This window comes from Chiloscyllium plagiosum, unplaced genomic scaffold (genome assembly GCF_037043375.1).
Source record: "Chiloscyllium plagiosum isolate Xiang-an unplaced genomic scaffold, Cpla_swu_hap1 HiC_scaffold_4, whole genome shotgun sequence".
Lineage (NCBI taxonomy): Eukaryota > Metazoa > Chordata > Chondrichthyes > Orectolobiformes > Hemiscylliidae > Chiloscyllium > Chiloscyllium plagiosum.
In genome coordinates, this window is record NW_028270142.1 from 91,218,931 (window position 1) to 91,233,309 (window position 14,379).

Sequence of the window (14,379 nt, forward strand, 5' to 3'; positions counted from 1 at the left end):
CGTTTATCACGGCTTTGAGGAATACAAGCCTCCCATATGCGTCTTTAACACACTTTCATAACTTAAATGGGAGATTCCTCCTAACCAATATAGCCACTCCTCTACTTCTGGTATGAAAAGATGAAAAGTAAACCCTATCAAAGCCATTCTGCTGTAGTTTCGCATGCTCCCTATCATCCAAGTGTGTCTGCCGTAATAAAACAATATCCACCTTTTCCTTTCTAAGGCTCAAAGTACTTTTTTCCTCTTCTTTGGTGAGTGACTGTCCTTGATGTTCCAGGTACACCATTTAATCAAGTCATTAACCATAATCTTCTGCAGTAGCATTTAGATTCCAGAGAGGAGAAACTCAAATTACAAATCACTGAGCCTTAGTGTTGCAAGAGTCATCGAACATATAAACAACATCAAACTAAAACCACTAAAGTTAACAAACCTACAAAGCTATCAAAGACTATGTACAAAAACCAAAAACAAAACCAACATATAAAGCGCCAATGGACCTGAATAGGGAACTCACCCCTGACCAAAGTGGGCATCTACACATCCGAAAACCCAACTTCCCACCCCACTGCCAATACAGCAGCCAGAGCATTTAAATATCTGAACTAGGCATAAACTGCCCATAAGTAAGCACCTATTCACCCCAACCATGTTCTCTGCTCCTAGCTAGAGCTGCACCACAAACACAAGAGCAAAGAAAGAAAATACATCATGGAATAACAATGTGAACAAAGAAATTTTGAAAAAAAGTAAGTATCACACCCATCCTTTGGTAATACTTAACTTAGAAATTGAAAGTTAACATCCCAGCTGCCCCCTAGCATACCTTAGACCTGATTATCATGAATAAAAAAAGGAAAAGAAAGCCCCGACCGCACTTACTTTTTTTAAAGAAAAGTAGGGACATACCCAAACAACATTACTATTTGTGCATACTAAATTGTTCAGATTAGGTTAATTTGTCCACAAAGTCTCTTGCTTCTTGGACATATCAAGGAGATATACAGATCCATTTAAGGTGATCTGAAGTACCACTGGATACCTCAGAGAGTACTGGATCCTGAGCTCTCTCAGTCTTCTCCTGATGCCATCATAGGATTTTCTTTTCTGGATCACCACCGTTGAGAAGTACTAGAAGAACATGATCTTAGAGCCTTCATAAACTAGGGCCTTCGGATCCTACCCCTGGATTCTGGAAGCTCCATCATTCTCTCCTTATCTCTGTAGTAATGAAACCGCACCAAGATAGGAAGAGGACATAGGTCCAGACCTAACCTCCACGCCATGACCCGGTGAGCCCTCTCAATCTTCAAAATTCCCATTCCAGCTTCCAAGTTAAGGAATTTCGGCAACCAGTCCTCAATAAATTCCACCGGTCGCTCACCTTCCTTACCCTCTGGCAGACCGACGATCTGAATATATTTTCTCCTGCCCTATTCTCGAGGTCATCAACCTGGTCAAGCAAATTATGGACCTGCGTCTCCAGGGCCTGGATCCTATTCTTGGAGGAATCGGTATCAGCTTCCACCACTGTGACTCTGCGTTCTACCTCATCCATCCTTTTCTCGAGGTCTCTCAGCTGCTGTTCATGCTTCTGCAGCATGATAGAGATTGGTGCCAGCTTCTCCTCTATCTGCTTCCCCAACATCTCATGAGATTTCGCGAACTCCTTTACCAGGACTTGATAGGAAATCGGACGTAACTGCTCCCTTCTTTGGCATCCCTGAATGGCAAAAACTGTTGTAAGTTGTTCTCTAAAAGTTTCCTGGGACACCATGATCTTTCCTCAGTCCCAGGATATCGTGATGGTCCAGGTAGTGTGGATTAGGACATCGTCCCACTTGCGATGTGGTGCGGAGCTCCACAACGCGATCTTTTTAGATTGCTGCCATCTTGGATCCCCCCTACCAATTATATTTAGGAGAGTTAAGTGTTTGACGTTTGCACCATTTAACTTGATGAATAAATTTATGTCATTTCATTTTGTGAATAAATTGATACACAGAACATACCATTTTATTTTTCTGTATTTTTGATTATGGACTGAAATGGGAAAAGGAATGTTTAGAACATAAAAAGCAAGAGACTGCTGCCCATTTTAAAAGCAATCACCAATGTTTATTGTAAGTACTGTTGACACTGTTACTTACTCAAACAGTGGGGGAAGGTTAGTCACAGATAAGCTGACAGCAGGATATATATATAGTCTGAGATTCAGCCAACAATAAGTAGCTCATTGGTCTAAACTAGTGACCATTTCTTGATGACAAAGGCCTTCTGCTTTCCAACAAGTAGACGACTGGTTCCTGGGTGGCTGAACAGCACATGAATGTGAACAATATAGCAGAAGCCTTCAGACCTTCTCTCAATGTCACACTCAGTAGTAAAGAATATCTAATGCCTGAAGAAAACTAGTTTATTTTCCCTTGCCAGTTGCTGTAAGCAGTGGCTTTTAACTAGTAAATAAGAGACTTCTCAATTTGTGAATCAATCATTCCTGCAAGAAAGTGAAAATTCCTTAGAGAAGAGAGAGCGGCAAACAGAGTGAACACTGTGGATGGGGGCCATTGAACTGCTTTCCTGATTTTTCTCTTCACCTTAAACAGCAATATGTTTTGGCCTGTCTGTATCTATGTAGGTGGCATTTTAGAAGGAGGTTAGTGTTTTAACTAGTCAAGATACATGTTGACAATTCATAGTTGTTTCGATAAAATATGGAGCTGGAAAAAGCACAGCATATCAAGCAGCATCAGAGGAGCAGGGGAGTTGATGTTTTGGGCAGGACCCTTCATCTGTCCTGAAACGTCGACTCCCCTGCTCCTCTGATGCTGCTTGACCTGCTGTTTTTTCCAGCTCCACATTTTTTCGATTCTGACTTTCCAGCTTCTGCAATCCTCACTATCTCCACATCATAGTTGTTTACCCATAGATATCATCTATTTATTTGTAATAGCTAGTAATTCCTACTAAGTACAGAAACTAGCTGTATAGATATTAGGTTCGAGAACTGCAGCCAGCACTTTGTCGAAAGCAGGAGGTTACATGAAACTATGAAATGCCTCTGAAATGTGAAGACTGTATATCTTGGAGGAGCAAAGCTGACTAGTTCTGTATTAAACTGGTCCTTAACATGGGTGTAAGAAAACAGACAAGTTGAGGAATTTCATGTCATCTGATAACATTTTTAACCTTTGTGGATTCATGGAATAACTGGGCTTGATTTCCAGCACACTACCCTAATGAGGCTTGATATCTAAAATTAAATAAAGATGAACTTCTTGTCGCCTACTTCACCAACTAGTTGCCTGGAGTTTAATATTATGATAGTTCTACCCATTCTTCTGAGAAATTTAACAGCAAGAAGTACAGATCAAAGTTAACACAGTCCAAGGTAGCAGAAATCAGCATGAAAAATGTGAAAGCATTTTCTCAAATAAATCTTTTGAGCGAAAGTCTTTCATTTAGGGAACAAGATAGCTGTTATAATTCAGTACTTAATACACTTCTAACCTGACAATTTCACAATCTCAAAAATCCTTGCTGTGCTCTGTCTTTGGTATCATTTGGAAGTTTCAGACAACTTCAGGAAACTCTGCTTTGGTGGGTACAACTATAATCAACTACCACTTTAAGTATGATAATTGCCAACCTGGTTATCCCATAAGAGTTTCCAGAATGTCACACCAATTAAGATGGCAGGCTCATTTTGGGTTTCTGACACTGTAATCTTTTTACTTTTTAACTCCTCACCCCTAGCTGCATACACCATACATACACACACATTAAAATTCTGTTTAACAAAATTCTTTAAACATGTTGAAATATATTTCTACCTTTCTGTAGTTTAAAACAATAGGTGTTGCCAAAAATGTTATCATCACTAATCCCTTCCTAAGGATTAACTGCTTCTCAGGAGAAATTAATATAGTTATTGCTTGACTGAAATAAAGTACTTAAAGAACATTGATTACTATTGAATCTAATTGTAAAATCAAAGTAATGCACTTATAAAACCTATAACAAGAGTTCACAGTGAATTGATAACTACATGCAACTGAAACAACATAAGAGCAAATTTATGTGTAAAATTCAGGTTTGTTTCACTATAATGTGAGATACAAATTAATGTTAACAATGGCGTTGTTTAAAAGCTAACATTGTTAGGGCAGGTTGTCCTCCAATATTTTAAAAGAACTATGAAAAGTGTTCATTGAATATAGAAAAGCAAGATTTGATACTGATATATTAATCTTTCATATTTCAACAGTAATTTATACATTTTGGCCTCTAAAGAATCACTAAACAACTGGCCAGCAGAAAGGATATCATCTCATCAATGATAAAATTGGTTTTCTTGGTTTCGTTGGCACATTGAAACATTAAGATAACTGTTCTACTTTAAGACCAGCAAAATAATATTGTATGACAGAAACCTTATGTAATTCACTCAAAATGATTACCTATTAACAGTAGACTTGTATCTAATTCTAACAGTGCTCCATGGCATTTTTACGCTTTTAGCATTTTAGTATGTAACAATAGCAAAAAAACCCACTCTAAATGATATAGGAAATACCATTGTCATCATTCATAGTGATACCAAGCTTTCCCTGATCCTTAGATACCAACCTGTTGACGGAAGATTGTAGACAATTGGTTAAGTAGTAATTAAACAATATCCAGTTAAGTGGTTTTTCAAGGGAAATCGTGCACTCAAATACATTCCAGCCAATGGAGAAGACTACCGCTGCCTTCAGTGGGGTCTGCTGGCCAGTCTTACCCAGGTAGTTCAACAGGAGCATTCTGTTTTAGGCACGAAATGAAGATATACTTAATAAGTCAGATTAACACTTTACTATTGAGCGTCCTAAACTTTAAGTAACACAATGGATTCCCCATATGAATTTGTTAAGAACAGTGAAATGAGTTGTTCAAGGTGATCCTGGTTGCAAGTGTACTTATGGATTGATAAGAGATAACCTCTTCACTAAAATACTTCTTAAACTCACCTGAAACCATTTCATGAATATTTTTATCCTGATTGAGGGAAAATTAGAGAATAAGGTAATACCAGCAGACTTTCTGTACATCTTAACAGCCAATTCAAAATGATGTTAATAGAGGAGTGAGAAAAGATTATGTATCTGTGCTTCTCCCACACTTCGATACAGGTATGAGAACCTCCTGACACTTCCGGGAGACAATAGCACATAAAATTACATGTTTGCAGTATCACTTTGTTTCACCAGAAATTAATGAGCCAGGGACAGACTAATTTGCATCCCAGCTGTACATATTTGCAGATGGATTTTATTGCAGCTGCATTTAAATGGCTGACATTCTTTCTTTATTCTAGCCGTTACATTTATCTTATTGCTTTTTGTGGGCCTTAATATTTACAAAATGGCTGATGCCTTTTGTTTGTTTAAAGTAATTCATTGCAAAACTTTATAATAGCGCAAGTGAGGTGCCAAATAAATACAAGCAGTTTAATTTTTTCTAATGGTTTTTCTTCTCTACTTTTGCCACTTCCCATTCTAATCTGTGTGACTTCTTAAAATCTGCATTAAATCCACCTGCAGCTCCTTAAACAATCTTAAAACTTTGAATTTCGCCTTAGATTATTGCATGTTGCAAATTGTTTTCTCATTTTGATGATAACTCACCCGCCCATGGAGACACCAGCAGCCATTAGTGGAGCTTGTGGAAATGTTTTCTGTACATGTGAAATGACTGTTTCCAAATCTTCTGTGTTCGCTGCACAATATGTTCTGGGAGTCTAGAACAAGCCATACAGAGTGGTATAGTGAGTAATATGGGCTACTGCTTGTGGAAATCAAAGTAAATTATTCTCAGGTGCAACACCTTAAATTAATTAAATTTGGAATTCACTGTTCAAGAAGGCAGCTCACTACCACCTTCTCAAGAGCAAATAGGTACTGGCAAAAAATGGTGGAAATATGAAACAGGAATTTAAAAACTGAATCCTCTTGTGAAAAAAAACCTGGAATTTTCAAATTAATTGTTGGGATTGTTTTCCTGAGCCAGGCTCACTTTCCATATTGTCGTGACCACTGGTCAGAATCATTGGAATTTGAGACATAATCCACAGTGATAACTTCCTGTTGACCAGAGGCATATCAGCCCCTTGTTCACTTTGTAGTCACAAGAGTTCACAGTCCAATCTGTCCATTTTGTATGTATCAGCCACCCTGTGAAAAACACATTTAGGAATTACACATTAAAAAATGTCTATAATGTATTGCAGTTTGTATTTATCCCTTTGAAGAATACATAAGAACTGGTTTTTCAGCTCTACTGGACATTTATTTTATTCTCTCATGGGATATGGACATCGCTGCTGGACCAGCATTTTTGCCAGTACCTATTTGCTCTTGAGAAGGTGGTAGTGAGCTGCCTTCTTGAAGTGCTGCAGTACATGTGCTAATAGGTAGACCCACAATGCAATTAGAGAGGGAATTGCCTGCTTTTAATCCAACATGAGTGGCTTGATGGGCACCTTGCCAGTGGTAATGTTCCCACGTATTTGCTGTTCTTGTCCTTCTCAGTGGAAGTGGACGTGGATTTGGAAGGTGTTGTCTAAGAATCTTGTGTGAATTTTTGCAGAGAGAATGAAAGCTTTTGTGTGTACCAGCCTGGATTCATTGTTGAAAACCTACTCCCTAGTTACTCCTGTGTTGCAGGTAAAGTTCTTCTCTCACTTTGAGTGCTGCAAATCAGTTAAAAAAGGAATCATAACTACTACAGAATCTCAACTAATCTGCAAAACTAAGGATTATGAAACTGATTGTTCAACTACCAATGTCAACATTACCAGTAACCTCAACTGTAACAGCTTTAGTGTTTAACTATCCTTTATTTTCAAACAATTCAGAGACTGATTATGTAGTCTTATTTTTACTTTAAGTTTTTGGACTTACTCTTATTTCTAATCTGTGTGCATGTGTGTTTCATTGGTATTTCTTCTTGTGTGTAGTAATTAATGCACTCACTTTTTTTAATTCATTCAAGAAAGCCTGGTCAAGTTGTCTCCTTTTAACATTTAATAACACTTATTACCGCTGCCAGCATCAATGGTGCAGGCAAAATGCATGTAGTCAAAACGTATTCCTGAAACTGGTGCAAGGATCTTTTCATCTCCAATTGAGGAACCTAACATACGTATGAGGTCCCTTCTGCCATATTAGTTTGTCCTAAGACAGCCAGTCTGGCTGAATGCATGAAAATCAGGTCTACACTGCAAGCAGAATAAAATTCTTGGCAGGCTTCCAACAATAAAAAACTGTGTTAAAGATACTTACCAGAATGTAGAATGAGGAGGAATACACTAGACTACCTCCTGACAACCTTATTTTCTATACCACTGAAAAGTTATATCTTATGTAGTTTGTTTCACCTGAACTGTTTCAATGCCTCTGAAGGATTGATTTCTTTGTAGAGCGTATGTCACTGTTGCTTTACATTGAATCTGTAGGCAGCCTTAACTTTCTTCAGCTGACTGGGTCAGCTTTCGACAGAATGTTTGTGATGTACATGTGCTTTCCTTGCTTGTATCTCACTTTAAACATCTATGCAAATTGATCGTCATCCTGACAAATCTCTAGCAACCATCTTCATATGCTTGCTTTTCTGCTTTCCAGAAAAATGAGTGCAAAGTAGTTCAATGTTTTTTATTTAGAGCACTGCTTTTCTCATGCTGAAACAAGTGTAAACCTTCCATCATGTAGTGTCCTCTATATTTTTAAAAAGTTAATTCAGAGTACATGGGCTTTGCTGACTGGGCCAGCACCTGTTATTCATCCCTAGTTGTCCTTGAGAAGATGGTGGTGAGTTGCTCTTGACCTGGGTAACTCTTTAGGATTAGTGGAGGATTCAATGATGACAATGCCGTTGAATATGAAAGGGTGATGGTTCGATTCTCTCTATCAGAGATAGCCTTTTTTTGGGATTTTTATGTTATGAATGTTACTTACTATTTCCCAGCCCAAGTCTAGATATGGACTTCTGCAGTATTGGAGAAGTCATGAATGTTGTGGAACATTATGCAGTAATTGACAAACATTCCATTTCTGACTTTTACACTTATATCAATAACTCTGGCCTTGATCTCTCTGGGACTCTTCTATAAATTGTCCTTTTTTTTCAATTGACTTTTGCTTAGAAATACCTCTCAGCATAGCACAAAGCTATCAATGTTCTTTAGCTGATGATTAACCACTGCACAAGTTGATAGTTTTGCTGAAAGTAAGTTTCTTTTTTCTCAGTAGATGTTTCTCACAGTTGGATCATTTGTCCTTTCTTTCATTCATGGGTTGTGCGAGTTACTGGCTGGGCCAGCATTTATTGTTGATTCCTCATTGCCCAAGTGGTGATGAACTACTGCAGTCTATTTGACATAGGCACATCCACAAAACTGATAGGGAGGGAGTTCCAGGACTTCGACTCGGCGACTTTGAAGTCAGGATGATTTGTGGCTTGGAGTGGAACTTGAAGGTCATGATGTTTCTGTTTATCTGCTGCTCTTGTCTTTTGACATGGTAGTTGTTGTGAGTTTGAAAAGTGCTCTCTAAGAAGCCTTGGTGAATTTCTGCAGTGCATCCTGTAGTTAGTACACACTGTTGCTACTGAACATTGGTGGTGGAGGGATTGAATATTTGTGAATGTGGTGCCCAATCAGGCTTTATTCAGGGCAGTGTCAAGTTTTGAGTATTGTTGGAGTTGTACTTGTCCAGGCAAGTGGAGAGTATTCCATCACACTTCTGACTTGTGCCTTATAGATGGTGGACAGGCTTTGGGGAGTCAGGATGTGAGTTATTCATTACAGGATTCCTAGCCTTTGAGTTCCTCTTGTAGCCATAACATTTATATGGCTAGTCCAGTTCAGTTCAGTTTCTAGTCAATCATAACCTAAGATAATTTTCTGTTTGATGAGATAATCTTTCAGTTGACCAAGCACAAGATTCTGCTGGATGTTTCAGTGAAGTTGCATGTTGTATAAAATAATAGTTTGATGTCACAAGGAATTAAGGGCTATGGGGAGAATGCGGGTAAGTGGAGTTGAAATGCCCATCAGCCATGATTGAATGGCGGAGTGGACTCGATGGGCCAAATGGCCTTACTTCCGCTCCTATGTCTTATGGTCTTATGGTCTTATAGTTCCGATAGGAGTGTTGGCGATGTCTTTAGAATCCATCCAACTTCCTAATTTCTTACAGTTTTGGTGAGGAATTGGGAATCGCCTTGAATGTTAAAGGAGGTAGATGCAAGCTCTCTGTCTTCCAACAGTTTTAACAACAATATGTAACTCATAATGTAACTTGCACCTAATTGCTATCATGCAATAAACTACACTTTGTTATGATAGTGCTTCCACTTGTTAAGACTCACTTGTGGTTGTTTCTCTTCTACTGCGAACCAAGTAGATTTAGACCCAGTCAAGGAAAGAGGATTGGTGTCAGTATCTTTCAACTGACAAATGTCACATGGTGATTAGATGTGGACATCATTGCTTAAGCAATGATGAAAGAAGATCTATTTCTCATCGACCACGTGAGTTTTTACAGTTCTACTGCTTTCAGGTTCACTCACAGAAAGTGAGGTGTTGCAAGTACTGGAACCAGCAAGCTGTCAGCAGGAATTGGTAGAAAGACCAAAACAAAGGAATAAGCAGCATTCCAAGCTAGATTTGGTATGAAGTGCAATAGAAGCAGTGAGAGCTAAAGAGAACTGAAAAACTAGCTGTGCCTAATGATGACAAGTTTGATTGGGAAACGTGAGTCTGTAGGATTATTCCTGGTTAGGGATTTGGCTAGGAAGTGAACATAAAGGTGCACCTGCCCCCTGCCTCTATTCCTGATGAAGGGCTTTTGCCCGAAACGTCGATTTTCCTGCTCCTCGTATGCTGCCTGACCTGCTGTGCTTTTCCAACACCACTCTAATCTAGACTCTGGTTTCCAGCATCTGCAGTCCTTACTTTTACCCATAAAGGTGAATATCCCTATCGAGTAGACGGAAGAAAATCTTTAAATTAATAGGATAACAAAATAACCTAAAAAGACTTAGCCATATAACAGGAGTAATCACTGCTCATAACTGCTATGATTGTGAGCAGACACCGCAAAGCATGGCTGTTGTTGGTAAATCGATGGCCAAACACATATTTTACACCGAGGTTGCAGCACTGGAAATTAATTATGGTAACAAAAGCCTCTATTTAAAAGCTAACACAGACATGGTATAACAGAAGAGATAGAAGACTTCTGAGGTTACAACCAAAGAAAGCATAAATTCTGGGCAGCGGAATGTTAATTGCCTACTCATACAAAGATGTTTATGTGATAGAATCACATTAGAAAAGATATTACAATGCTATCTTAAAAACAATTGGTGATCCAAACATCTCAAGATTAACAGAACCTATTTATGAGAACAAAGGTCTCCTGAACTTTAAGTTTGACACAAAAGCAAGTGCCACTGAATTATCAGAATGAATACATGACAGAGGAACCTGAAGTTACAATTTGCAGAGATAAAACCATTGGTTCGGATTGCATAACTCAGTATTAAAAGAAAACTAAAGGCAACTCTGCAAGATAAATAGAGTGAAAGTTAAAACCAGCATTCATTTGAGAGAGAGAGAGACAAAATCGGTGGTGGTTTAACCTGAGGGTCACCATGCCTCAGGTGAGGGAGAGGTTGAGAAAGTAGGACCTTCATGATCACCTCAGCTGGTACAGGAATTGAACTTGTACCGTCCAGTCCAGAGGCAGTCCAAAGAATATTCACTACGCTGATTCCAGGTATGGAGATACTGTCTCTTTAGAGGAGAAATTGAATAGGTTGGACCTGTACTCATTGGAGTTGAAAAGAATGAGAGATGAGCTTATTGAAAGATACAATATTCTTAGCAGCACTGACAGGTTAGATGTAGAATAGTTATTCTCAGGTAGATAGATTAGATTACTTACAGTGTGGAAACAGACCCTTCGACCCAACAAGTCCACACCGATGCGTGACCCACCCAGACCCATTCCCCTACATTTACCACTTCACCTAACACTACGGGCACTTTAGTATGGCCAATTCAATTAACTTGCACATTTTTGGATTGTGGGAGGAAACCGAAGCACCCGGAGGAAATCCACGCAGACACGGGAGAACGTGCAAACTCCACACAGAGAGTCGCCTGAATTGAACCCGGGTCTCTGGCGCTGTGAGGCAGCAGTGCTAACCACTGTGCCACCGTGCCACCCATTTTTTAATTGAACCCACGACCTTGGCGTTATTAGCACCATGCTCTAACCAGCTGAGCTCACTGACCTTCTGGGAAAGTCTAGGGCTAGATGGCATGGCCTTAGCATATATAATCATAGAATCAATGAAGTGCTAAGGCACAGAAGGAGGCCATTTGGTCCATCATGTCTGCAGGGAGCTGTCCTAATCCGCATTATGACTTTGTAGCATTCACTTACCTTTTTCCCATTTCTTTCCATATTCCAACTTAAAATTATTACTCAAGCTCCTATTAAATGACTCAGCTGAACCTGCATCCACCACTTTTCTAGTCAGTGCATTCCAGACTAAGCCACTTACTGCGTGAAAAAAGTTTTACTCAGACCACATTAAATTATAACACCTCTTAACCGCCTTCTTCCCAAGGAAAGCAATCCTGACCTCTCTGATCTGTCCTCATGGTTAAAGTTTCTCATCCATTCTTATAAATCTCTCTGGATTCTTGCCAATGCATTCAAATGTTATGCAGATGTAAACAGATCATAGAACATATAACAATACAGCACAGAACAAGCCCTTAAGCCCTCGATGTTGCGCTGACCTGTGAACTAATCTAAGCCCATCCCCCTACGCTATCCCATCATCATCCAAATGCTTATCCAAGGACTGGTTAAATGCCCCTAATGTGGCTAAGTTAACTACATTGGCAGGCAGGGCATTCCATGCTCTCACCACTCTGAGTAAAGAACCTGCCTCCGACTTAAATCTGTCAGCCCTCAATTTGCAGCTATGCCCCCTCATACAAGGCGACATAATCATCCTTGGAAAAAGACTCTGACTATCCACCATATCTAATCCTCTGATCACCTTGTATGTCTCTATTAAATCCCCTTTTAGCCTTCTTCTCTCTAATAAGAACAGACCCAAGTCCCTCCTTCTTTCCTCAAAACACCATCTCTCAAGACCAGGCAACATCCTGGTAAATATCCTCTGCACCTTTTCCAATACTTCCACATCCTTCCTGTAATGGGACGACCAGAACTGTACACAATATTCCAAATGAGGCCACACGAGCATTTTGTACAGTTGCAGCATGACATCACAGCTCCGAAACTCAATCCCTCTATCAATGAAACCTAACACACCGTATGCCTTCTTAACTGCACTATCAACCTGGTGGCAACTTTCAGGGATCTATGTACATGGACACCAAGATCCCTCTGCACATCCACATTACCAAGAATCTTTCTATTGACCCAGTATTCTGCTTTCCTGTTATTCTTCCCAAAGTGAATCACCTCACATTTATCTGCATTGAACTTCATTTGCCACGTCTCAGCCCAATTCTGCAGTTTATTCAAGTCCCCCTCTAACCTGCAACATTCTTTCACACTGTCCACCACTCCACTGACTTTAGTGTCATCTGCAAATGTGCTAACCCATCCACCTATACCTGCATCCAAGTCATTTATAAAAATAACAAACAGCAGTGGTCCCAAAACAGATCCTTGTGGCACACCACTAGTAACTGGACTCCAAGCTGAATATTTTCCATCAACCACCACTCGCTACCTTCTTACAGAAAGCAAGTTTCTAATCTAAACTGTTAAATCACCCTCAATCCTATGCCTCCACATTTTCTCTAAAAGCCTAACATGTGGAACCTTATCAAAGGCTTTACTGAAGTCCATGTACACCATGTCAACTGTCCTACCCTCATCCACATGCTTGGTCACCTTCTCAAAAAGCTCAATGAGGTTTATGAGACATGACCTGCTCTTGATGAAACCATGTTGACTATCTCCAATCAAATTGCTGCTTGCTAGATGATTATAAATCCTATCTCTTATAATCCTTTCCAAAGCTTTCCCACAACAGATGTAAGGCTCACTGGTCTATAATTACCTGGGTCATCTCTACTGCCCTTCTTGAACAATGGCATAAAATTTGCAATCCTCCAGTCCTCTGGTACTAAACCTGTAGATAATGAAGACTCAAAGATCAAGACCAAAGCTCCACTATCTCCTCTCTAGCTTCCCAGAGAATCCTCGGATAAATCCCATCTGGCCCAGGGGACTTATTTACTTTCACACCTTCTAGAATTGATAACACCTCTTCCTTATTAACCTCAACCCTTTCTAGTCTAATAGTCTGAACTCAGTCTTCTCCTCTACAATTTTCTCATTTTCCTGAGTGAAAACAGATGAGGAATATTCATTTAGCACCTCTCCGATCTCCACAGGTTCCATACACAACTTCCCACTTCTGTCTTTGACTGGTCCTATTCCTACCCTAGTCACCCTTTCATTCCTCACATACCTATAGAAAGCTTTAGGGTTCTCCTTTATTTTACCTGCTAAAGACTGCTCATGTACCCTCCTTGCTCTTCTTAATTCTCTTTAAATCCGTCCTAGCAAATCTGTAACTCTCCATCGCCTCATCTGAACCATCTTGCCTCAATGTCACATCAGCCTCCCTCTTCTGCTTTACAAGCAATACAATTTCCTTAGTAAGCCACAGTTTCCTTACCTTATCACTTCCTCCCTGCCTGACAGAGACATACCTATCAAGGACAGGCAATATCTGTTCCTTAAACCAGCTCCACATTTCAATTGTCCCCATCTCATGCATTTTGCGACCCCATTCTATGCCTCCTAAGTCTTGCCTAATTGCATTATAATTGCCCTTGCCCCATCTATAAATCTTGCCCTATGGCATGTACCTATCCCTTTCCATCGCTAAACTAAACGTAACCGAATTATGGTCACTCTCTCCAAGGTGCTCACCTACCACTAAATCAAACACCTGGCCTGGTTTATTACCAAGTACCAGATCCAGTGTGGCCTCCTCTTTTGTCGACCTTTTGACATATCGTGTCAGAAAACCCTCCTGCCCACATTGGACAAAAATTGATCCATCCAAATATACTAGAGTTATAGCATTTCCAGTCAATGTTGGGGAAGTTAAAGACCCCATAATGACCACCCTGTTCCTTTCACTCCTCCACATCCCTGGAACTTTGTGGAGGCCTATAAAAAATTTCCAGTAGTGTGACCTCTCTTCCTGTTTCTAACTTAAGTCCATACCACCTCAGTAGACAAGTCCTCATCAAAAGTTCTTTCA

General features: G+C 39.8%; 1 protein-coding gene across 8 annotated transcripts in view; it reads right to left on the minus strand.

Moving 5' to 3' along the window:
• The window catches only part of abhd3 (abhydrolase domain containing 3, phospholipase), a 103,926-nt gene that overhangs the window by 27,698 nt on the left and 61,849 nt on the right, over positions 1-14,379 (minus strand). For 7 of the 8 annotated variants that reach the window (XR_015757000.1, XR_015757001.1, XM_043688230.2 and 4 more), the window contains exons 5-6: positions 5,670-5,782; positions 4,633-4,806 (exon numbers count right to left, since the gene is read on the minus strand). Coding sequence is in view for 6 of the 8 variants with exons in the window: in XM_043688230.2 (XP_043544165.1) it covers positions 4,633-4,806; positions 5,670-5,782 (287 nt within the window). In the remaining 2 variants the exon portion in view is untranslated. The remainder of the gene's footprint in view (positions 1-4,632; positions 4,807-5,669; positions 5,783-14,379) is intronic. The other variant, XM_043688236.2, reaches the window with a different exon arrangement.